Source organism: Scyliorhinus canicula, chromosome 4 (genome assembly GCF_902713615.1).
Source record: "Scyliorhinus canicula chromosome 4, sScyCan1.1, whole genome shotgun sequence".
Taxonomy (NCBI): domain Eukaryota; kingdom Metazoa; phylum Chordata; class Chondrichthyes; order Carcharhiniformes; family Scyliorhinidae; genus Scyliorhinus; species Scyliorhinus canicula.
The window spans coordinates 144626614-144651995 of NC_052149.1; the positions used below are offsets into that span (position 1 = coordinate 144626614).

A 25382-nucleotide genomic window follows, 5' to 3' on the forward strand; every position below is an offset into this window, starting at 1 on the left:
CACTTTTTTGGATCCTTGGGTTCATCATTTTTACCTTCCTCCACCAGGCTGGTCAGGTTCCATTTGTGGGTCCATGTCCACTCATGGGCGATTTGGTTCCCCAGGTAGTGGAATTTGTTGCGGGCCTGTTTAAATGGCAGTCCCTCCAGCTCTGCCCCCTCTCTTGCAGGTTCACTGGGAAGATCTCACTTTTGCTCAGGTTGACTTTGTAGCCCGAGAAGGCTCCAAACTCTTTCAAGGGCGCCATGATTCCCTCCATGCTGCTTTGTAGGTCCGCGATGTAGAAGAGCAGATCATCTGCATAGAGCGAGACTCTGTGCTCTTTGTCTCCTCTCCTGATCTCCTTCCAATTGTTTGCTGCTCTGAGCGCAATCGCTAGTGGTTCGATCGCTTGGGCGAACCGCAGTGGGGACAGCGGGCATCCCCGCTTTGTGCCTCTGTGCAGCTGGAAGTACTTAGAGCTGGTGGTGTTCGTTCGTACCCTCGCCGTGGGAGCGCTGCACAGGAGTGTCATCCAGGCGGTGAACCCCATTCCAAGTCCCAATGAGCTACTCCATTCGACTCTGTCAAAAGCCTTTTTTCTCCATCCAGGGAGATATCACTTCTGGTGTTCTCTCCCTGGGTAGGGTCATTATACGTTCAGCAGATGTCAGTTCAGAGTTAGCTGCCTACCCTTTACAAAGCCCGTCTGGTCTTCTGCCACCACCTGTGGTACGCAGTTCTCCAGTTGCCAGCCTAGTATTTTGGTCAGTATTTTTACATCCACATTGACCAGCAAAATAGGTCTGCAGGACCCGCATTCTGTTTGTTCTTTGTCCTTTTTGGGTATCAGCGAGATTGAGGCTTGTGCTAGTGTAGGTGGCAGGATGCCCCTCACCAGCGAGTCCGTTAACATCTCTCTCAGGTGCGGGGCCAGTGCCATCGCAAATGTTTGGTGGAAATCCGCCGGGAATGCGTCTGATCCTGGCACCTTCCCTACCTGCATGGAGTTGATGCTGTCCAAGACTTCTCCCAGTTCTAATAATGCTTCCAGCCCCCGTTTCCTCCCCCACAACTGGTATGTCCAGTCCTGTCCATCGATGATCTGCTTCATCCCTATAATTCTTTGGGGGGGGGGGAGGGGGGGGGAGGGGGGGGGGGAGGAGGGGGGTGCTCGGGGGTGTACAGTCTTGAATGTGACAGTGACCTTTTACAGCTCCGCTACAACTTTGCTCCTGCTGTCTCAAATCTGTGCTATCTCTCACGGCTGCCTGCTTCCTCGGCTGGTGAGCCAGCAGGCGGCTGGCCTTGTCTCCGTGATCGAACAGGGCCGCCCATGCCTTTCCTCGTAGAGAGCATGTCAAAGTCCATTTGTCCATTTGCTTCTTCCCCTCTGCCAGCAGATACTAAATAAAACTAAATACTACTTCAAAATGATGACTCCATTATGCCCATTTATTGCTCATTCCCAAACCTGATTCACTGAACACAACACTTATTTCCCTCGATGTGGGATATTGATAGATATGTATCCTGTGCATATGGCAGGGATACACTCAAGGAAATTAGTGTTCTCAATGGCCCTTGGTGATAAGCTTACAAATCCCGTTACCTCTCAAACCAACAATGATTGAAGACAGTTCAGGAAAATGTTCTGACATACTTTCTCAAATTCTCAGCTCTCTGAAGAATCACACAGACTCAAAACGTTAACTTTGTTTCTCTCTTCACAGATGCTGCCAGATCTGCTGAGTTTATTCAGAATTTTCTGTTTTTATTTCAGGAAAATGCAGCTTGGAAGCTCTTGTACGTCAAAGCTTTCACCTCTCAAAGGTGCAGTTATTAGCTTGATCTAGCTGGGGTTACAGGTGGCCACAGCCCTGCCTGTTGTGAAATTGTTTTGAGCAGCTGTGAAGTTGACGTCATTTGGCTGGCTTCTGAAGCCTGCTTTGTGCTCACGTGCAATTTGACAAGGGGATTTGTTCTCACCTGCAGGGGACTGGATTAGGATGTCAAGCATTGTTATAATTCTGGTGAGAGAACAGGCTCAGGTGCTGCATTTTTCAAGCCTGACCCATTCATTCCCAGGCCCTTTCAGAATCAGGGTCAATTTTATAGGTGTCTGTCACAACTCCTGATCCTTTACATTCATCCAGCTCACAACATACCTGGTACAATGATTGAAGTCTATGATAACATTAGAAATGAAGTGACAGGATATGTTAGTGACATAATGGAGACAGGTGGGCTGATGAGGAGATGATTTTCGTGAGGTTTTGAGCAGAGTGGTTGATAGGTTAAGGGGACCTTGAGCGAGGAAACAAATGAAAGAGTCATGGCACATTTAAAATCCAGTATCTAGCCAATTTGATTAACTCTGCAAGATGTCAAGAAATGGCGGAAGGCACTGGATGTTGTAAAAGCCATGTCAACATTCCTGAAGTAGAACTAAAGACTCATGCTACATAACTGACCACACCCCTGGTGAAGCTGTTCCAATACAGCTACAATATTCTCATCTACATTAGGATGTGGAAAATTGCTCAGGTATAAGTTAGCAAGACGTATCCAACCTATTCAACCCAGCCAATTACTGCCCCCTCAATCTACTCTCGATTATAAGCAAAGTATTGGAAAGGGTCGCCGACAGTGTTATCAAGCAGCACTTAGACACTAACCCAATCAATAACACCCAGTTTGTGTTCTGCCAGGGTCATTAGGCTCCTAACCTCATTACAGCCTTAGGTCAAACTTGGACGAAAGAGCTGAAATCCAAAGATGAAGCGAGAGCGGCTGCGCTTGATATCAAGGCAACATATGACCAAGTGTGACAACAAAGAGTCCTGTAAAACTGAAGTCAATGGGAATCAGGTCTAAAACACCCCACTGGTGAGAGTCATAACTAGCACAAAGGAAGATGGTTGTGGTTGCTGGAGGCAAATCGTTTCAGACTCGGGGCACCAGAGTTCCTCAGTGCCCGAGGCCTAACCATCTTCCACTACTTTATCTTCACCCTTCCTCCATCATAAGGTCAGAAGTGGGGATGTTCATATATCTTCAGCACCATTTGTGACTCCTCAGGCACTGAAGCAGTCAATGTCCAAATGCAGCAAGACATAGACAATATCTAGGCTTCGGCTGACAAGCGGCAAGTAATGTTCATGCCCCATAACTGTTAGGCTATGACCATTTCCATCAAGGGAGAATCTAATCATCTCCCCTTGACATCCAATGGCGTTGCCATCGTTAAATATCCCCCACTATCAACATCCTGGGGTTACCATTAGCCAGAAAGTGAACTGGTCCAGCCTGAGGCTCCAAGAGGAAGTCAGATGCTGGGAATTCTGTGATGAGTAACCCGCCTCCTGACTCCCCAATGCCTGTCCACCATCTATGAGGCACAAGGCTGGAGTGTGATGGAATGCTCCCCACTTGCTTGGATGAATGCAGCTCCAATAACACTCAGGGCACTTGACACTATCCAGGACAAAGCAGCCCGCTCAATTAGCAGCCCAAACACCACCTAAAATATTAATTCTCCCCATTATTGACGAACAGTGGCAGTAGTGTGTACCATCTACAAGATGTACTGCAACAACTTGTCAAACCTTTTTCAACAACACCTTCTAAACAGACGACTGGTACCACCTAGAAGGACAAAGGCAGCAGATACATGGGAACACCACCACCTGGAAGTTCCCCTCAAAGTCATTCACTATCCTGACTTAGAACTATAGTGCCATTGCTTCATCGTCATTGGATCAAAATTCTGGAACTCCCTCCTTAATAGCACCGTGGGTGTTCCTACACCACATGGACTGCAGTGATTCAAGATGGCATCTCACTACTGTTATGAGTCAAGGTTTAGAGAATCCCAAAGTGTACCATAGAGTTCACCTGACCCACAACTTTTAATAGATTGTGGTATGGGGAGCACACGGCTCACTCTACAGGTATGGTACGGCAGAGATGGGCGAGTATTTTTTTTTTTACAAAACAATGTTTATTATATGAACTCAAGTTAACCTTTATAAAACAAACAGTGAATATCTTAGCAACCATTAATTCAAATACACCCCAAAGAATACAACACTAAGTAATCTGTATGCTGTTCTTCTAACATCTGAAAGACTTAACAAACCTTCAAACAGGAGCACATTAGGTTTACATTCAATACTGAGACCTTTTACAATTCTGGATTCACCAAATGATTAAGATAGTCTTTGGATGGCAGACTTCAGATGCAGCTCACTGAAAAACACAGACACACCCAAGCTTTTTCTCAAACTGAAACTAAAAAGCAGAAGTAGAGCTCAGCTCCACCGACACTCTGACATCACTCTAGTAACATGAGCAGCCACGTTTCTTGAAGGTACATTTCTTAAACACCCATTTCTGAAAGGTACTCTCCCATGACACTACCACTTCTCATGGGCAATTAGTGATGGCCAATAAATGATGACCTAGCCTGCAACCCACGCGTCCCGTGAATGAATATATAAAAATGGATTCGGAGAGAAGTAGACTCAATAAAAATGGATTGGTTTATGAATTAATACTTCCTCCTGAAAATAGCATGGACCATGGTGGTTCTGATGCTTGAGTTGCTGATGATGGGCTGTTGCAGAAAGCTCTGCTCCAGGAGATTTAGTTGGTAACATCTGTCCACTGTCTAGAATGAAGAGCTGAAAGATGAGGTATGTTGGAGGGCATTTTGTTAACTGTCACACTACATGTCTGTTTTTACATGACCACAATATCGCAAAACTGCTCGTCACAAGGCATTCTACTATTTCATTCCTCTGCAGGTGATGTTAGGAATGACATTTACATCAGCATCCAGTACGGAGACTTTGACAAATACAACAAGACCACACAGAAGAATGTGGAAGTTATAATGTGTGTGTGCAATGAAGATGGTAAAATTATTCCGGTAATTACTTCTTCTCAGGATTGAATTTGGGAAACCAATGGCAGTTGGTAGAGAGAAAAATAAGGTTTGAAATTCTCTGCTGTCCTGAAGGTACATTGAGGAATGGTTTGTGGGCTAATCCTCAGTAGCTTCATTCAAGTGGATCAGGTGTAATCATATCCAGGGCATACAGAAAATGGCCTGATGCAGGGGCTTTAGGAATCAGTTTCAAGGCTAATCTTGTCCACAGTGTGACATCTGCATTGAAGGTTTTAAACATTTTTCGTAAGGTGTCAATTAGACCAAGAACAGAACCCTGTCTGATTTTTCCTGTCCTTGAACCTGGGAAGCCCGGGCCAAATGTTGTCAGTCATCTGCTGCCTTCAGCTGTCATTGTGCACGATTCAGTGGACTCAAGTTAAAGTCTGCTGAACGGCATGTTTAGCAGGGTGTTTCCCGGTGGATGCACTGCCGAGAAACATCCCGCTATCCAACGGCACTTTGACTATTTTTTGGCCTCGGGAAATTCTCTCCGCCAAGGCTGCGCTTAAAGTGATTTCCTGCTGGTGAGCTGGTGTTCGCCAGCAGGAAAGGCCCCTCGCAGATCAGTCCGCCATTTTGGAAGGCTGCCCGGATTCTTCCTTCCCCTGGCTTTCAGAACCCCCCTGCTCTTTTGACCCCCCCCCCCCTCACAATCCAACCTTGAGGAGGCCCCCAGGAATCCCCCTTCACCCCATTCTGCCTGGCAAGGCCACCCAGGCGTCTGACACCTGGGCACCGTGGCACTGCCAGCCTGGTATCCTGGCAATGCTCCTGGATCACTGGAAGTGCCACTTGGGCACCTTGACAGGTGCCAGGCTGGCAGTGCCATGGTGCCCAGGTGCCAGGGGAAGTGCCAATGACCACCCGGGTGTCTCCATTGGCCTGGGAGATCCCCCTCAGGTGCCATTACGACTGACCTACGTGGTTGTGGACCAGTACCAAACAACACCCTTGCGAGTTCTCTCAAGGTTGGCCATTGAGTCCCAGGCGCCAGGTGAATTCGACGTCTGGGTATTTAAATGAGCCTTAAGACTCATTTAACTATTCAGATTTGGGTCTCGCACAGCGAAGGCGTGATCCAGATCACGCCGGGCAGAGTGAGTCAGGTATCTCCTGCAAGGTTTTGTGCTGGATGCAACAGGGTTACTGATTCACGCCAGTAGATAACGCAGCAGAGACTGAAGCATCCTCATGGTCAATGAGATTCAGTACAACATTGTGTTGCAGATTTCTCAACTAAGTAATCGCTGAAGCACTCCTAACAACATTCTGTGTGCAAATTAGTGAAAATATTATGAGAGTTAGTATTAAAACTGGAATTGGGAAGAGGGCAGTCGTGCTTCAGGAATTGGGAGGACAGCAAAAAATGGGGCAATTGAGGGAGAATGTCAATGGTATGCCACCAATGAATGGGGTGATCATGAGAAGCTACCAATGAATGGGAGAATAGTGCAGGACAGCAGTAAATGAGGGTATTAGTGGAGGACTGTAGTCAATGGAGAAATATGGGGATGGCACCAATAAAATTATGGATCGTGTGGCTCAGCGGGGACCATCCCTGCTCCTGAACCAGAGCTCTGGGTTCGACTCCCACTCCAGGACTTGATGGCCAAGGAAAATCCATTCATAACGTGCTTCAGGGTTGAATATCAACCTGCAAAATCCATCCAACATATGCCTCTGGCAGGGGGTAAGAGAGGGAGGGACATCTGGTTGACCACGCTTGGTGCAGAGTGGCACCACTCAAGCTATAAGCCTCTGGCGACAGGCTAGTGACATGTTTCGAATCAGATAAAAGTAAAATTTGGTCTCACTAATGGGGGAGAGGTGGGTGTGAAGTAGGAGAGGCACCAGTAAATAAAAGAATTGATGGAAGGCACCAATAAATAGAGAAATTGCAGGGAGGGTTCCATTCCATGGACAATGGTGGAAAGGTCCCATTAAAGAGAGTTGTGAAGTGGAGGAGGCACCATTGGACATTGCTGGAGGACACGCATTATTTTCTCTTGAAAAGTGAAGATGAGTGACTCCATAGAGCTTTAAAATTACGGTGTGTTGGACAGGGTAGGTTAGCATAGCAGTGTTTTCGCACAGAGGTGTGTAAGATTTAGGGCCATTGATGTGACATAGTCATGAATAAATCCAGTATCGAGTTCAGTGGAAACTTCTCAAGAATGGTGTGAATGTAGAACATGCACAACAAGGATGTAGTTGAGGCACAAGGGGAATCTAGATAAACACATGAGAGAGAGAAAGGCATTGAAGAATACATTGTTAGGGTGAGGTGAAGTAGGTAGGTTTGGGGGAATCTCATGTGGAGCATGAACGCCAGCATTTACCTGTTGGGTGAAATGGCCTGTTTAAGTTCAGTAGATTCAATGTCATTCACTTCACCATCGGGTTGTCAAAATGTGATTGGACACATTTCAGGAGGCCTCATCAAATGACCTCCATTTGTCCAACCCTGCCCATAGGTAGCTAACCGTGAACCCTCATACCGCAACTCCTTCACCAACTGATTGGAAATTCGTCATCGCCTGTTGGAAGATTCACGTTGCACATTGCGGTGATTGCCAATATTTGGGGCAGTTAAGGTGTTCTGTTACGTGAGACTCTGATATTACTATTATCTATGCAGAAGTTATTTAATCAGTATTTATAAAATTGAACTATTTTGTCACAGAATGCCATTTGCCTGGGTGCAGGAGACAAGCTAGTCAGTGACTATCGATCCGTCATCTACTATCAGGTCAAGCAGCCTCGTTGGATAGAGACAATCAAGGTTAGTGAAAACAGTGGAATATTACACAGCTGTTTCTCAACTGGGAATTATATGAAAAAAAAACCTCATGTTTATATTGCACTTTTCATGACCTCATGATGTTCCAAAGTGCTTGATACCCAATGAAGTATTTTTGAAGTGTAACCACGATTGTGATGTAAAGATGCCGAGGTGGTCAATTCGCGCACAAATAGCAATGAAGTAAATGAACCAGCAGTGGCTCATTTTCAATTTGGAAAGCCTGGCCATGTTTTGGATAGGAGATCTTGTGGCGCAGTGATCACAGAGCTAGAAGATCCAGATTCAAGTCTCAGAATGGGATTTGATGGCCAAGAAACGTGCATGCTTAATATGGCCAAACAGTTTGATTATCAAGCTATGAATCCTTAAAGTACACCTGATGGCAGGTGGTAAGAGTGAGAATTTACTGGTCAGTCAGATTGCAGAAGACAACAGCAAACCACTCCACTACTTTGCCAAGCATTATCATGGATGAATCAGGTAGAGGTCCTTGGTCGCCAACACTCCCTTGGTACCAATGATGCGGAGATGCCAGCGTCGGACTGGGGTGGGCACAGTAAGAAGTCTTACAACACCAGGTTAAAGACCAACAGGTTTGTTTGGAATCTCGAGCTTTCGGAGGGTAGCTCCTTCATCTTACTATCCCTTGGTACCTGAAATAGGAGGAAGTTCCAGTTTGTTAATATCAAATGTAAAATCATCAAGGCTAAAACAATAACTCTGGCTATTACTTTGACAATTTTGGAAATACATTTTCAATTTGCTTTATATATTTGACAGTGTAGAGGAAACAATTGCCTCAGTTTAAGGAACATCGAGGCATAATCATATTGCAATTTGATTTTTGAACATGAAAAAGGAGAGATGTGGATCAGGCAAAGAAGTACTTTCACAGCAGTCTGGAAGGTTAAGCATTAAAACATCATAGTTTTACATTTTGGCAAAATTCTGTGTATGAAAATCCTCCATGACCAACACCAGCAAAGTCAATACGAACCATTGAATCACTTCCTGAAAGTATAGGTTCCAATTTGATGATATCTGTACAAATATTTTGTGACAAGCTTTGGGTCACACAAGGAAACTCTTTCTGTAGTTGTTTAATGTAAATAACTGACTTATATAGGGGGCGATTCTCCGAGCCCCGCGCCGGACCGGAGAATCGGAGCAACCACGCCACGACGCCCCGACACCGGTAGGCGATTTTCCGAGGTGCGGGGAATTGGCGCCATTTGCGCGGCGCTCTTGGCTGGAATCGGCGGGGCCGCTGATCCTCAAGCCCAGATGGACCGAACGGCCGCTCTGACATGACAGAGTCCCGCTGGCGCCGTTCACCGCTGGTCGCTGCCGGCAGGAACTCTGTGGGAACGCTCGGGGTGGGGGGGGGGGGGGGGAGTGGGGGTCGGCCTGCGGGGGGGGGGGGGGGGGGGGGGGGCGGCTCCGATGCGGTCTGCACCACGATCGGGGCCCACCTGCATCTTTCCACCCCCCCCAGGACTACTTACCGGTGCGGCTAGCCCCTGAACACCGACCCATGTTGGGTCAGGGCCGGCGCACGTAAGAAGTTCTCTGCGCATGATGGCGCGGCCAACTGCGCAAGCGCGGAACCCAAGGCACCGCGTCTTTTACGCAGCGCGGGGTGTCCGACACCACGCCAAGGCCCCGCCCCTGCAAATCGCACCACGCCCCTGCCAGCCACATGGAGGCCCCAGAATAGGGGTCCAGTAACGGGCGCGGATGCCGGAGTAAAACACTCTGGTTTTTACTCCGGCGTCGGCACTTAGACTCCTGTTGGGAGAAACCCGCCCATAATTCTTTTAACATCGCAAAACCTCCCAAAGTGCTTCGTAGGAAACGTAAATGGAAAAAGTGAAAAGAATCATCAGGGCATATGATTAAATAGTTGGTCAAAAGGCTAGGTTTTGAGGAGTGTCTTTAAAGTGTCGAGGTGGGAAAAGACACTGAGGTTTAGGCAGGAAATTTCAGAACCTAGGGCGGGATTCTCCGATCCCCCCTTTGGCCGGAGAATCGCCGGGGGAGGGGGGGGGGGCGTGAATCTCGCCCTGCCACCCCGACGCCGGAGTGGTTCACGCCACTCTTTGGCGCTGGTACGGCCCTCCTGCCGGATACTGGAGAATCCTGCCCCTAGTTCCTGGACAATTGAAAGCATGGCCACCAATAATGAGGTGAAGGAAGGAGGTTGGGGGGGGGGGGGGGGGGGGGGGGGTGGACCAGAGATTAAATTTGGAAGACAACACACTTCTCAGAGGGTTTTAGGGCTGAAGGATATGGCAGAGGTGGGAAGATGTGAGGTATGGAGGGATTTCAAAAGAAGGATAAGAATCTTAAATGTGAGACATGGGTGGACCTAGAGCCAGTGAGCAGAGGAGTCTTGGAGGAATGGGAGCTTGTCGAAAAAGTATGGTGATAATCATAGGTTATTAGTCGGTGGAGGGATTCCACCTGTGGTGGCAGCCATTAATTTCCTACTTTAAAGAGTTGGTCACCATCAGTTGTTAATGGGGTGGGGGGCCCAGTTCTTATTATTGCAGTAGGTTATTTTTGTCTTTCTTCGGGTGGGATTTATATGATCAGTTGTGTGGGTTTTTTTGCAACTTTGTACTATGTAATATTGGTTTGCTGGGCTTAGAGAGAACAGTACAGCACAGAACAGGCCCTTCGGCCCTCAATGTTGTGCCGAGCCATGATCACCCTACTCAAACCCACGTATCCACCCTATACCCGTAACCCAACAACCTCCCCCTTAACCTTACTTTTTAGGACACTACGGGCAATTTAGCGTGGCCAATCCACCTAACCCGCACATCTTTGGACTGTGGGAGGAAACCGGAGCACCCGGAGGAAACCCACGCACACACGGGGAGGACGTGCAGACTCCGCACAGACAGTGACCCAGCCGGGAATCGAAGCTGGGACCCTGGAGCTGTGAAGCATTTATGCTAACCACCATGCTACCGTGCTGCCCATTGATTGTTGTTGATGTGTGTTGGCTATAAATGAAAATTTTCAATAAAAATACATATTTTTACAGATAATCATAGGTTATTTTAATCTATATATAGGCTGGGAAAATCAAATAGGGAAAGGCAGCCTAGATCAGGAGTTCCCAGAATGATTCCAGAGTAGTTTCTTAAAACACCTTCTGGAGCCAAACCAAGAGCAGGTTATACTAGACTGCAATGCGATAGAATTAATTGATAATCTCATAGTGAAGGTACCCCTGGGTTCCAGACATCATAATATGATTGAATTTTATTTAGAAACAGTGAGTCTAAGACTAGTATTTTAAACTTAAATCGGGACAATTATGTGGGAATGAAAGCAGAGCTAACTAAAGTCAGCCAGTCAGTTAAATTGAAAGATAGGTCAATAGAGATGCAGTCAATAGGTCAATATTGCAGAATACACGGAATAAATACATTTTAATTAGATAGAAAAATTCCAAGGGAATCTGTGGTTAATGAATAAAGTTAAAGACACTATCAAACTTTTTTTAAAAAGCATATAATTGCGCAAAGACGGGTGGCAGATCTGAAAATTGGACAGAGTGCTCAACATGACCGGCAAATCTTGCGAGAGGGCGGCACGGTAGCACAGTGGTTAGCACTGTTGCTTCACAGCTCCAGGGTCCCAGGTTTGATTCCTGGCTTGGGTCATTGTCTGTGCTGAGTCTGTACGCTCTCCCTGTGTCTGCATGGGTCTCCCCCGGGTGCTCTGGTTTCCTCCCATAAGTCCCGAAAGATGTGCTGTTAGGTAATTTGCACATTCTGAATTCTCTTACCCAAATAGGTGCCGGAATATGGTGACTCGGAGCTTTTCACAGTAACTTCATTACAGTGTTAATGTAAGCCTGCTTGTGACAATAATTTAAAAAAAATAAATTTAGAGTATGCAATTAATTTTTTCCAATTAAGGGGCAATTTAGCGTGGCCAATCCACCTACCCTGCCCATCTTTTGGGTTATGGAGGCGAAACCCATGCAAACACGGGGAGAATGTGCAAACTCCACATGGACAGTGACCCAGAGCCGGGATCGACCTGGGACCTCGGTGCCGTGAGGCAACCATGCTAACTACTTGCGCCATCGTGCTGCCCTACTTGTGACAATAATAAAGATCATTGTGATATTTACCCAGCTCACCACGCTTCGTAATATCTAACATGAGCAGCTAGTTTTGCTTTAATATACACTCGCTGGATATACCCAAAGACTTGGGAACTAATTCCTTCGCCTTGGAGAGCCCAGGTGAACGCCGTTTAGCACTGGTTTCCTCAAACGGGGACCAGCTGGAATGGCACTTGGGGGGGTCTCCCAGGGGATTGGGGGCCAGGTGATCAGGCTCTTGGCAGGGTGGCATCCTGGCAATGCCACTTGGGTGCCACCCTGGCAATACCTGGATACCCAGGTGATGCTGCCAGCCTGGAATGGGCACGGCCAGAGTGCCAGGCTTGTGATGCCCGAGTTGCATTTTGTCTATGGTGGGGATCGGATCCAGGGGTCCCCTGCTCTTAATAGGTGAGGAATGGGGGGGTTTGATGACCCCCTTACAGGTGAGTTGGGGCGCTGGGAGGGTCCAAGAGTCGCATTGGAAGGTCTGCAGATCAGGGTGCCACTTCCTCCGTGTAGGAAATGAGCTAAGTATGGCTTCAGTGGGACGTTCCCGCTGACCCAAAATAAAACAGAGCCCCGTTAGATAGCGGTTCAAAGAGCTTGACACAGGACTCTGTTTCATTTCCGTTAGATCTTGCCCGTAATATGTTGCGGGAGATTGACAGGATGGATGTGGGGAGGATATATCCTCTAGTGGGAGAATCTGGAAGTATTAAAAATAAGGGGTCAACCATTGAAGACACATCTGAAAAGAATTCTTTTCTGAGTCTTGAGAACTCCCTGTCTCAAAAGGCAGAGGAAGGAGTGTCAATATTTCCAGGACAGAAGTAGATCGATACTTGATCAACAAAGGTGTGAAATGTTATTGGGGACAGGCAGGAGATTACAGTCACTTCAGCCAAAGTCTTGTTGAATGGCAGAGTCGGCATGACGGGCCAGGTGGCCTACTCCTGCTCCTAATTCATATGTTTGTATGTACATATGTTTGTATGACCTAGTTCAAGCTCAAATATGGATGACAGTTTTCGTTGAGGTTGCTGTTATGGGTGGATAGAAGGGATTTTAATAAATAAATTATTTGCTGCTCATTGGTCAGATATGTCAGCCGTGAGAATTACACATTTCCCCCTTATAGCAACAAACCATGTTTGAATTCAGAACTGCACAAAGTACTAGTGTTATGTATAGTGGATAATACAGTATATCACTCTCATTGCACCTCTGGAGTTCAGTTCTTGTATCCATGTTTGAACCAAACATGGTCAGGAGTTGAGTGGCAGAACACAAACTGAGCAGGTTATGACTAAGCAAGTGCCACTTGATAGCAGTGTTCATAATCCCTTCCATCACTTTACTGAGGATTGAGAGTAGACTGATGGGGTGATAGTTGGCTGAACTGGACTTTTTCTGCTTTTTGTGTATGGGACATACTAGGGCAATTTTCCACATTTCTGGGTATATGCCAGTGTTGTAGTTGTACTGTGACACCTTGGCTAGGGGCACAGCAATTCTTGAAGGTCAAGTCTTCGGTAATATTGCCGGAATATTGTCAGGACCCATAGCCTTTGCAATATTCAATGCCTTCAGCCGTTGCTTAATATCACATGGAGTGAATTGAGTTGGCTGAAGACTGCCATCTGCGATGCTGGGGACCTCCAGAGGAGGCCAAGGTGAATCATTGTTTGCTTCAGCCGCACACGATCAAACCTGACCATACTTAAATACCTCGCAAGCTCTTTTTAAAGAACGGTGACTTTGATGGAACATTGGAGGGCTTGCCTATTCATCAAATTCAGGGTGGGGACGAGCATATTTCATTGTTCAAATGTAAAACAATAACTGACAATCCCTGGTTCATTTCTGTGCTATTTATCACTGTTAGGCTGTAAAACGCGTCAACTCCCCTGTTGACTGCAGTTCTGTGAGAGAAAAATTACCATTGCTAAATGTGTACCTGGAGGAAAAATCAATAATTAATCATAGAAAGTGCAAGGAGAACAATCCTGTGTCAAGTGTTGGATTTTATTTTCAGTGGTAGTTTGTGACAGCCCCCAGAATCCCACCAGTATGGAACATAGGTGGGAACCGACCACCAGCAAGGTCACATGGGTTTGATGAATCTTTTGTTCATTACAATTTCACCCGATAGCAAAATTAACACGGCACTAAATTCATCGAGGATGCTAACCTTTGTCTGAGCTGCATAAGGTTCAAAGTTGTCAATGCGAAGGTGGTTACTCAGCCTTCCAGAGATTAATGATTAAATCATTAAATGACAACTGCTGGTACATCTCAATAGTCAGCTCATTCCTTTCCTTCCATTACTCCTTCCTCCTTCATTTATTGTGAGCGTATTTTTAGAACACTGCTCACCATCTAGAGCACTTGAGTTACCATGACAACAACCACAGCAATTCAGATAGTGGTCTGCCTGCTAAACACTGTGGTTGACCAATGGAGGTGCTAGCTTACATGAAGAAACCCTACATGAATAAGCGCTCAACTAACAATCAGCAATCTCACCCTGGAAAAGACACAAGGCAGGTGCTTTGGAAAATAGACATTGGTGTCATGAATTTGGGCTGTTGCGCATTGTGGGGCAGCACAGAAAGACCTTTTCTCTGGAGCTAACCGTGAGATACCCTATCTAAGATTGCCTGATGTTGGCATTGGGTGTCAAAATAAAACTAAATCCATTCCCAGGAATAACCTCTCCAAGTAAAATAAAGATTCACATGTGCATATATAAGTTGCTCAAGAGTGTTCTTTTCTACAACTAGAGTACTTTTCGCTCTGTAATCCTTATTACCCTTTTTGATTTAGAAAAAAACTATCAATCTCTGTTTGCAACTCTTAGTTCGCTCTCCAGCTGAACTATTTTAGGAAGAGAGTAGCAGATTTCCCTTTATATGAAGAAATAGTATCTATCAGCCCTAAATGGCCTAACTCTAATTTTAAGGTTATGCCCCCTTTGTTCCAATATGCTCACACCAGAAATTACACTTTTTCTCTTTTGTCATGGGAGTGTATCTTTAAGAAATGTTTTTGTCTTATCACATGGCTTCAGTGATGCCATTGTGTGGGTGGAGCTGGGCTGTGGCTCTGTGAGTTTTTACTTTCGGTTTGAGTTTGGAGCTGGTTTGTTGCTCTGTGGTTTTTACTTTTGTTTTGAGGTTGGACTGGTTTTAAACTGCACAGGTTGGAAGAAGTGTCTCTCTATCTTCATTTTAAAAAGCTGTTTCCAGATTGCTTGATAACTTAAAAGAGATCATTGCTTTCCGGAAGGAATTCAAACCTGCTGTTTGAAAAGGGAAGCAGAGTATCAGTGACAAGTCTCATATCAGTAAGAATGCGGTGTGCTGGGCCACACCTTTGAAAAGGGGTTTCTGTTTTTACTTGGATTTTGTTATTGAATTGGAACAGTTAAGGGGAAATTTATTCAGGGTTATACATAGATTACTGTAGCTGTGTAGGGTCTTTATGTTTGTAGTTGATAATAATTCCTACTTTGTGTGTTCATACAAATGTTAACTAAATTTGTAGAATAAAGCTTGTTTTTTTGATTAAAAGCATCTAAGAACTCTGTTGAATAGCACCTGAAGGACAGGCTCTTGTGCTCATTGTAAACAAAATCAATAAACAGTTATAGGTCAGGTGAACTTCATAATATACTTTGGAGTTGTTAAACCCTGGCCCATAACGCTCTCTACCCTATCAAACCCTTTAAGCATCTTAATTGGATCACCTCTTGGTCTTCAGTATTCAAAGGCAGACAAGTCTAATCTATGCAGCATCCTTAAAATGTAACACTTTTAGCATTATCATTCTGGTTTATCGTTCTGGTAAATCGGCACTGGACCCTCTCCAAGTTCAGTATATTTCTCGAGGTGCAGTGCCCTGGGGCAAATACAGTACTCCAAATTCTTGACTTAAAGGTCAACATTCCTCAGCATTTAAAAAAATGTTTGTGCCTTTTGAAATCCGATGCCAACACCAAACAATACAGTAGGCTATACTTAATTCATTCATGGGATGGAGGCATCACCGACCAGGCTAGCATTTATTACCCATTGCTAAATACATCTGACAAGATGTTGATGAGCTGCTTAATTGAACTTCAGCAGTCCGTGTGGTAAAGTTATTCCCCCAGTGCTGTTGCAGTCCCAGTATTTTTACCCAGTGACAAATAATTAAATAGAAAGCTGTTTCCAAATCAGGAAAGGTGAAGTCATATGGGATCAGGGGTGAGCTGGCAAGGTGGATACAGAACTGGCTAGGTCATAGAAGGCAGAGAGTAGCAATGGAAGGGTACTTTTCTTTTTTTTTTCTTTTTTTAAATAAATTTAAATTACCCAATTATTTCTTCCAATTAAGGGGCAATTTTAGCATGGCCAATCCACCTACTCTGCACATTTTTGGGTTGTGGGGGTGAAACCCACGCAGGCACGGGGAGAATGTGCAAACTCCTCACGGACAGTGACCCAGAGCCGGGATCGAACCTGGGACCTCAGCGCCGTGAGGCGGTTGTGCTAACCACTAGGCCACCGTGCCGGCCTGGAAGGGTACTTTTCTAATTGGAGGGCTGTAACTAGTGGTGTTCCGCAGGGATCAGTGCTGGGACCTTTGCTGTTCATAGTATATATACATGATTTGGAGGAAAATGTAACTGGTCTGATTAGTAAGTTTGCGGACGACACAAAGGTTGGTGGAATTGCGGATAGCGATGAGGACTGTCAGAGAATACAGCAGGATTTTGATCATTTGGAGACTTGGGCAGAGAGATGGCAGATGGAGTTTAATCCAGACAAATGTGAGGTTATGCATTTTAGAAGGTCTAATACAGGTAGGGAATATACTGTGAATGGTAGAACCCTCAAGAGTATTGACAGTCAGAGAGATCTAGGTGTACAGGTCCACAGGTCACTGAAAGGGGCAACACAGGTGGAGAAGGTAGTCAAGAAGGCATACGGCAAGCTTGCCTTCATTGGCCGGGGCATTGAGTATAAGAATTGGCCAGCCATGTTGCAGCTGTACAGAACCTTAGTTAGGCCACACTTGGAGTACAGTTCAATTCTGGTTGCCACACTACCAGAAGGATGTGGAGGCTTTAGAGAGGATGCAGAAGAGATTTACCAGGATGTTGCCTGGTATGGTGGGCATTAGCTATGAGGAGAGGTTGAATAAACTTGGTTTGTTCTCACTGGAATGACGGAAGTTGAGGGGCGACTTGGTAGAGGTCTACAAAATTATGAGGAGCATAGACAGAATGGATAGTCAGAGACTTTTTTCCCAGGTAGAGGGGTCAATTACTAGGGGGAATAGGTTTAAGGTGTGCAGGGCAAGGTTTAAAGGAGATCTACGAGGCACGTTTTTTTACATAGAGGGTAATGGGCGCCTGGAACTCGCTGCCGGAGGAAGTGGTAGAAGCAAGGACGATAGTGACATTTCAGGGGCATCTTGACAAATACAAGAATAGGATGGGAATAGAGGGATACGGACCCCGGAAGTAGAAGGTTTTAGTTTAGACGGGCACCATGGTCGGCGCAGGCTTGGAGAGCCGATGGGCCTGTTCCTGTGCTGTACTATTTGTTCTTTGTTTGTGTGTGGCATTGAGGAATTTGCAGATGGTGATGTTCCATGCATCTGCCACACTTGTTCTGCCAGCTGGTGGTGGTCATGGTTTCGAAGGTGCTGTTAATGGAGTTTGGGCATGCAAACTCTGCTGCTATTGTGCACCCAGTGCTGGAGTGCGTGAAAGTTTAAAATGGTGGATGGGGTACCAGTCAAGTGGGCTAGATAGTGTTGAGCATCTTTGAGTGTTGTTGGAGATGCACTCATCCAGGAAAGTGGAAAAAGTTACATCAGGAAATATGGGGAGGGGTGGGCTAGTGGTATTTAAATTCAATTAACAAAAAAAAGTAGTTGGATTTTTAAAATTCCAACAATTATTTTTTTGTTAGTTGAATTTAAACACCACTAGCCCACCCCTCCCCAGTACATACTTTTTGCAGCTGTGTCCAGCTCCATCACTGCAATTTCATTGAACACGGAATCCTAGAATCTTTACGGTGCAGAAGGAGTTCATTCAGCCCATCAAGTCTGCACTGACCCTCTGAAAGATCAGCCTAACACTGCCCACTCCCCTGCTTCAACCCCGCAACCCTAAGTTGGTTACTAAGGGGAAATTTTATCATGGTCAATCCACTTAACCTGCACATCTTCGGATTGTAGTAGGGAACTTAAGCACCCGGAGGAAACCAACGCACACATTGGAGGAATGTGTAAACTCCACACAGTCACCCAGGGTTGGAATCGAACCCGGGTCCGTGGCACTGTGAGGCAGCAGTGTGCCACCCAAAATCATGTGGCAGGTCCCTAGTTACACAAGCAATTGGGTCTCTGCTACATTTTCAGTGGTGGAGCAGTAACTGACCCAAGGGAATTCTTGGTCAATAAACTAAGCTTGACACCAGAGCTTTTCATGGCATTGTTTCACCCATAGGAAGAGATTTTGTCACAACACAAGTTTGAGCTGGTGTGTACCGAGAACGTTAAGTTAAAAAAAAAATTTGAAAAATGGAATGACATAGATGCTTATTTATTATTGTAAATTATGATATATACTCGCTGTTTGATTTCCACCCATACCTGTCTGTTACTAGGTGGCCATTCCAATGGAAGAAATGCAAAGAATCCACCTGAGGTTTATGTTTAGACACAGATCATCGCAAGAGTGTAAGTACAATTTATTATGTACTTTTCATCCATAAATACTTCAAAGAAGCATGATTAGACAAAGATTAATGATTATCACTCCCTCATTCCTCACTCAGTCTTTTGCCGTGTTCCTCATTCTTCCCTTCACTTGTCATGCACTCTTTGCCGAACCTCATACTTACTTTCTTCCCTCACTCTTTCTCGACGCTTCCATAACTTTCCTTTACTGCCTTTGTTACTTGCAGCAAAAGACAAGAGTGAAAAGAATTTTGCAATGGCCTTTGTAAGACTGATGAAAGATGACGGTACAACACTGCAAGATGGTGCTCATGAGTTGCTCGTGTATAAGGTATGTTTTCACTATGGTTGGTCACACATTAATCTCCTGACAGTAGCTTATTATCTATTAGCTGCATGGATTTTAGATTATTACCGACAGCAATTTTTAATGTAATGTTAGAGGGGCTGGTTTAGCTCACTCGGCTAAATCGCTGGCTTTTAAAGCAGACCAAGCAGGCCAGCAGCACGGTTCAATTCACGCACCAGCCTCCCCGGACAGGCGCCGGAATGTGGCGACTAGGGGCTTTTCACAGTAATTTCATTGAAGCCTACTCGTGACAATAAGCGATTTTCATTTCATTTCATTTTCAGAATCATAAAGACATAGAAAGTTTGTGGCACAGAAAGTAGTCATGCGGCCTGTTGAGACCGCACCAGCCAAAAACGGGCCACCTCATCTAATCGCACTTTACAGCATTTGGTCCGCAGCCCTGCAGGTCACAGCAGTTGAGGGGCGTATCCAGGCATCTTTGAAATGAGTTGAAGGTTTCTGCCTCCACTACTCTTTGGGCAGAGAGTTCTAGTTCCCCACAACCCTCTTCATCTCCCATCTCATCTTTCTCCCAATCAATTTAAATTTATGCCCCCTAGTCACTAACCTCTCTGCTAAGGTAAATAGGCCCCACCCATCCATTTTATCCAGGCCCCTCACAATCAAATCTGCCTTCAGTCTCCTCTGTTCCAGCGAGAGCAATCCCAGCCTATCCAATCTTTCCTCATCGCTGCATTTTTCCATCCCTGCCCACATCCTCAAAAATCTCCTCTGTACTCTCTCCAGCGTAATCACATATTTTCTGAGATGCCCAGAACTATCCTAAAACAAAAGCAAAATTGGGGTAACTAAAAGCAAATCGGGTGACCTGACCACTTTGCAGAAGCTTCTGTTTCTCTCTCAGATACTACCATTCCCCAGCTGGGGTTTTCCAGCATTCTCTGTTTTTAAACCAGGACTGCACACAGTACTCAAATTGTGGCCTAACTAATAATTTATACAGATGCAGCGTAACCTCCATGCTCTTCTATTGTGTACCTCAGCTAATAAATTAAAGGATTCCATATGTCTCCCTAACCACCTTATCAACCTGTCCTGCTAACTTCAGGGATTTATGGGCATTCATTTCAAGGTCCTCACATCCTCTACAGCCCTCAGTATCCTCCTGTTTCTTGTGTATTTATTTGCCCTGTTTGACCCCACCCCTAATGCATCACTTCACACTTCTCTATGTTGAATTCTATTTGCCACTCTTCTGTCCACCTGACCAGTCCATTGACATCATCTTGCAGTCTACAGCATCCGCCTCACTATCAACCACACGGTCAAATTCTGTGTTGTCTGAAAAATTCCTGATCATGCCTCACGGTAGCATGGTGGTTAGCATCAATGCTTCACAGCTCCAGGGTCCCAGGTTCGATTCCCGGCTGGGTCACTGTCTGTGTGGAGTCTGCACGTCCTCCCCGTGTGTGCGTGGGTTTCCTCCGGGTGCTCCGGTTTCCTCCCACAGTCCAAAGATGTGCAGGTTAGGTGGATTGGCCATGCTAAATTTCCCGTAGTGTAAGGTTAATGGGGGGATTGTTGGGATACGGGTTACGTGGGTTTAAGTAGGGTGATCATTGCTCGGCACAACATGGAGGGCTGAAGGGCCTGTTCTGTGCTGTACTGTTCTATGTTCTATGCCGTCTATATTTATGTCCAAATCATTCATATATGCCACACGTAGCAAAGGATCTTGTACTGAACTCTGTAAACAACCTTCCAGTCACAAAAACATCCAGAAACAATTAACCTTTGTTTCCTGCCACTGAACCAACTTTGTATCTAGCTTGTTATATGCCCCTGGATGTTTTTTAATCAGTCTGCCAGTTGGGAGTTTGTCAAAAGTCTTGTTAAAATCCATGTAGGTCACATTAACTGTATTACCCTTATCAATCCTCCTTGTTACTTCCGCAAAAAAATCAATCACGTTAGTCAGACACGATCTTCTCTTACCAAATCCATGCCGACTGTCCTTGAGTAATCCATGTCTTTATAAGTGACAGTTGATCCTGTCTCTAAGAATTGATTCTAATAATTTTTCCCATCACCGAGGTCAGACTGACTGGCCTGTAATTATTCAGTCTGTCCTCACTCCCTTTTTAATAAAGGTACAACATTAGCAGACCTCCAATCCTTCGGTACCACACTTGTATTCAGTGAGAATTGGAAAATGGTGGTCAAACCCACAGCTATCTCCTCCCCGGCTTCTTTTAACAACCTGGGGTACATTTCATCCGACCCTGGTGAATTATCCCCTTTCAAGAATGTTAATCCCATTAATAGTTTCTCTCTCTCTCTCTGTTGATTACATTAAGAAGTTGTATTGTTTTGGCGAATATTTCTGCTCAACAAAGTGAAAGATGTTAATGATGGTAATAGAATTTTAATTAGTCCTTGCATCCAGCATCAGCATCAAGTACTCCAAGGTTGTGGCAGAGCCCAAATCATCACAGTGTAAAACTCCCTCTATTCTGTCCCGGAAATGGACCTCAGCCGCAACCTTGAAAGGATCTTCCCTATTGCAATATCTGCCGTTCTCCACAAGCACCATTTGTCTTTCTTAAGTAAATGGCCACTTTTCGTACCAAATGAGGAGCATGAAACTATAGTTCAAAGATGCGCAGGTTAGGTGAATTGACCATGCTAAATTGCCCCTTAGTGTCCATGGATGTTCAGGTTAGGTTAAGGGGTTATTGGAATAGGATAGGGAAGTGGGCTTGGTTTGAGTGCTCTGTCAGAGTATTGGTGCAGACTGGATGGGCTGAATGGCCACCTCCTGCACTGTAGGAATTCTAGGATTCTATGCAGGTATACAGCTGGCAGAATCTTCCAGTCCCACCGATGGTGGCCCTCACAGCACATTACCCGGTGATGGAAGTGCGAGGCATGCAAATCCCCTCAGACATCGCCCGGACTAGAAGATGCTCCCACCAACCAGTGGGGGTGCCGGAAAATATGGCACATGGAGAGGCTAGACCTGCAGTGACGGCACTGCCTCAGTGGTATTAAGTCGGGGATTCCAAGATACTGACCCAGCAATGAACAAAGATTAGTGACAATTGCCCAAGTCAAACCCATCACAACTTCCAAAGGCATCTTCAATGACAGATTTCACCTTCAATTTCATTTCTATCCTGATGTGTCACTCACACTTCCATTCAAAGGAATTTTCCCAACCATCAGCCTGCTTCCAACACTTTTTAATCCATATTCCTTTCACCTATTGTCATGGCTTACCTTGGGATAATGCTCAGGATTTAGTCATTTTATTATTTTGCTCCCGGGCTGTGGCATCAATCGGAAGGTTATTTCCCACGCCGAAGTGCTTAAACACCCTATCGCACTTAGAGTCGTTGAGCAACATATTGACGTGAGCAATCAAATGGCCATTAGTAGGGTAATGGGATATCAATGTAAGGAGAAACAGAGAACAAGAGTTATTAGCAATTATTATATGTTAGCTCTTCTGGTGAGAGCAGTACTGGTAAGGCAATGTTTATTACCAGTGCTTACTTGCTTTGGGAGCATTAAGAATCAACAACAGAATGTGGAATTTCAGTCACACATAGACTGAGCTGCATAGTGTGTCAGGGTTCATTCTCTGAAGGGCATTATTGACTCAATTTAGTCTTCATGATACTTCAGTAGTTTGCATAGTAACCTTTTTATGTTAGCTCATTAATTACCATTTTTTAAAAACAAAAACAATGGTTTCTCAACTTGTCATAGTGGGATTTGAACTCAAGACTTTTGCGTTGCAAGCCCAATATTATAATCACTATGGTGCATTTCATTTCTATTTGAAGATTTCCTCCCTCAGCTACCTTCCTTATAATACAACCCATCAACTCTCAACAGTATTGCTGTTAACGTCCCCTCTTTCATAATTTGTTCAGTTTGACGCTATTTAGAATCTCAGATGCTCCTTTGAACCTCAGTTTGCTAAAAAGATGCTCCTTATTATATGCATTTCAACATGACTGTTTGTGATGTTAGCAAGCAAAACCCTAATCTTTTCAGTAGAGCATTTCCTATCTTCCTTTTCAGTAGCAGCATTCACCTGATTAAGATAAATGGGTTGAAATTATAAGTGGGGTGGCGGGTCAATGCCTTACGTCTGTGTTTAGCGGTTGCCTGCCAACCCCTTCAACAGTTTATACGAGATAAAAGCAGATTACTGCGGATGCTAGAATCTGAAACAAAAACAGAAAATGCTGGACCATCTCAGCAGGTCTGACAGCATCTGTGGGCAGAGAACGGAGCTAACCATTCATGTCTGGGTGACTTTGTCAAAGCTGAAGGGAACTAGAAATATGATCAGATTGTACTGCTGTGGGTGGGAGGGGGGAGGCATAGTGCCGTGGGGCTGGATAGAGGGCCAGTGATAGGTGGAGATTGACAAAGATTTCATGGACAAAAAGACAAAGGGAATGTAAATAGTGGTGATAATGGCTGTAAATGTTTACCGTTTCGTCTAACACCTTCTGTCCGTCTGCAAGCAGGACCCAGAACTTCCTGTCACTTGCCATTTTAACTCACCATCCTGCTCTCATGTCCACATGTCTGTCCTTGGCCTGTGCAATGTTCCAGTGAAGCACATCACAAACTGGAGAGACAGCACTTCATCTCCTGATTAGGCACGTTACAGATTTCCGGACTTAAACATTGAGTTGAACAAGTTCGGACTGTGAACTCTTTCCTCCACCCTCACTCCATTTTTATTTCTATCAATTTATTTTTGTTTCTTCCGTCGATCCATTTTTCCCTCCCCACTGTCTCCCCTTCCCCACCCCACCCCACTAGGCCCACCTGTTCCTTGTTGCAAGTTGTCCTCTGACACACTACAATTCACACATTCTGATCTCTGAATCTGCCACCAGCAACACAATTCTTAATTTATATATGAGTTCTGTTTGCAAAAAGAAGGCTGGTCTATCTGCACTAGCTGAACTCTGGAGTATAAAAACCTGTCTGCTTGTGATTCTGCCATCAGAATACAGTTTTTTTTTATTCTTAAAAATCTGTAGGCACAATTTACTCCCTGTAAATCGGAAACTTCAGAGTTTCAGTTGTTCCCTTTCTGGGTCCAAGACGTTGGGTGGGATTCTCCGGTCGTGCCCGCCAGGTGACCGGAAATTCCCACCCAAGGTCATTAGACCCTTACATGGTCCTGTCCCGCCCGTGGCAATCTTACGGCGGGACGGAAGAATCCAGCCCGTTGAGTTGCATGAATGTAATGTAAATCTAAACAAGACTAATCTCGCCAGCTATGCTGAGTTTAAATGGCAACCACTTCAAAAATGGAGCAATTTCTTAAAACTCAAGGGAGGTTGAGGGCCAGCTGCAGTTTTCCTGAGGGTAACAGTGAAGAGGCACAAATAACGGGGATTTTCAATCTGCAGTGTATCCCTATCCCACCACAAATTGCAGGAAAACTAACAACTTCACGTACATTAAACTGGCCCGGCTCGGTGGCATAGTGGTTAGCTCTGCTGCCTCGCAGTGGCAGGGACCCAGGTTCAATTCCGCCTTTGGGTCACTGTCTTGTGTGGAGTTTGCACTTTCTCCCTGTGTCTGCGTGGGTTTCTTCCCACATGTGCAGGTTCGGTGGATTGACCAAACTAAAAGAAATTGTCCCTTAGTGTCCAGGGATGTGCAGTTTACGTGGGGTAACGGGGATGTGGTGGGGGTGTGGGCCAAGGAAAGGAGCTCTTTCAAAGGGTCGGTGCAGACTCCGTGATCTGTATGGCCCCCTTCTGAACTGTAAGTGTTCTATGATTCACCGGTATTTGTGGAAGGGATTCAAGAGTCTTTTTTTGTTGTTTTTTCAATAACGTGATTGTGGAACATTATAGGTAATCCGATCATTGGAATCAAAATGCTTTGCCTCATTTTGTGTAGGGAGAAAAATAAATCCTATCATACCATGTCCTGACTCATGAACTTGCTCTGTCATAGCTCCTCTGAGGAAAGACCTCATTAACAAATTATCCTTCCATTGCAATCTCTCTCGCTGCTACACTGAAATGCTCAGACTACTTAATGACTCGTCTTCTGACAACAATAGAAAATGGATGGTTAGATGTTTACCTTCATCATTCACAATTATACTGAATTCCCACAATCATCAGACTGTTGGCTTTTTCCTTAGGGCCAGCATTTTTACATTGCTTGAAGTGGGAGTTTCAGGGGTTGCTCTTGCTACCGTTAACACAACCATTGGCGCCCTGCCTCCTCTCCATCTTCTCCTCCCCCCTCCCCCCCCCCCATCCCATCATGCAAAATTCTAATCCTGCTTGCAGGTTTTGTCACTGCCCACCTTGATTTAGGTTTAAAGAGCATGGATCATGTTCACAAATAGGAACATAGAAAAGGTGGTTCTACAATAGAAATGGCTCATTTTCTAGGTAACTCTTGGAGCCTC

General features: G+C 45.2%; 1 protein-coding gene across 1 annotated transcript in view; it reads left to right on the forward strand.

Moving 5' to 3' along the window:
* The window catches only part of LOC119965058 (dedicator of cytokinesis protein 2-like), a 759716-nt gene that overhangs the window by 159743 nt on the left and 574591 nt on the right, over positions 1–25382 (forward strand). The window contains exons 14-17 of the mRNA XM_038795299.1: positions 4788–4912; positions 7617–7715; positions 18531–18603; positions 18831–18934. Coding sequence (XP_038651227.1) covers positions 4788–4912; positions 7617–7715; positions 18531–18603; positions 18831–18934 — 401 coding nt within the window. The remainder of the gene's footprint in view (positions 1–4787; positions 4913–7616; positions 7716–18530; positions 18604–18830; positions 18935–25382) is intronic.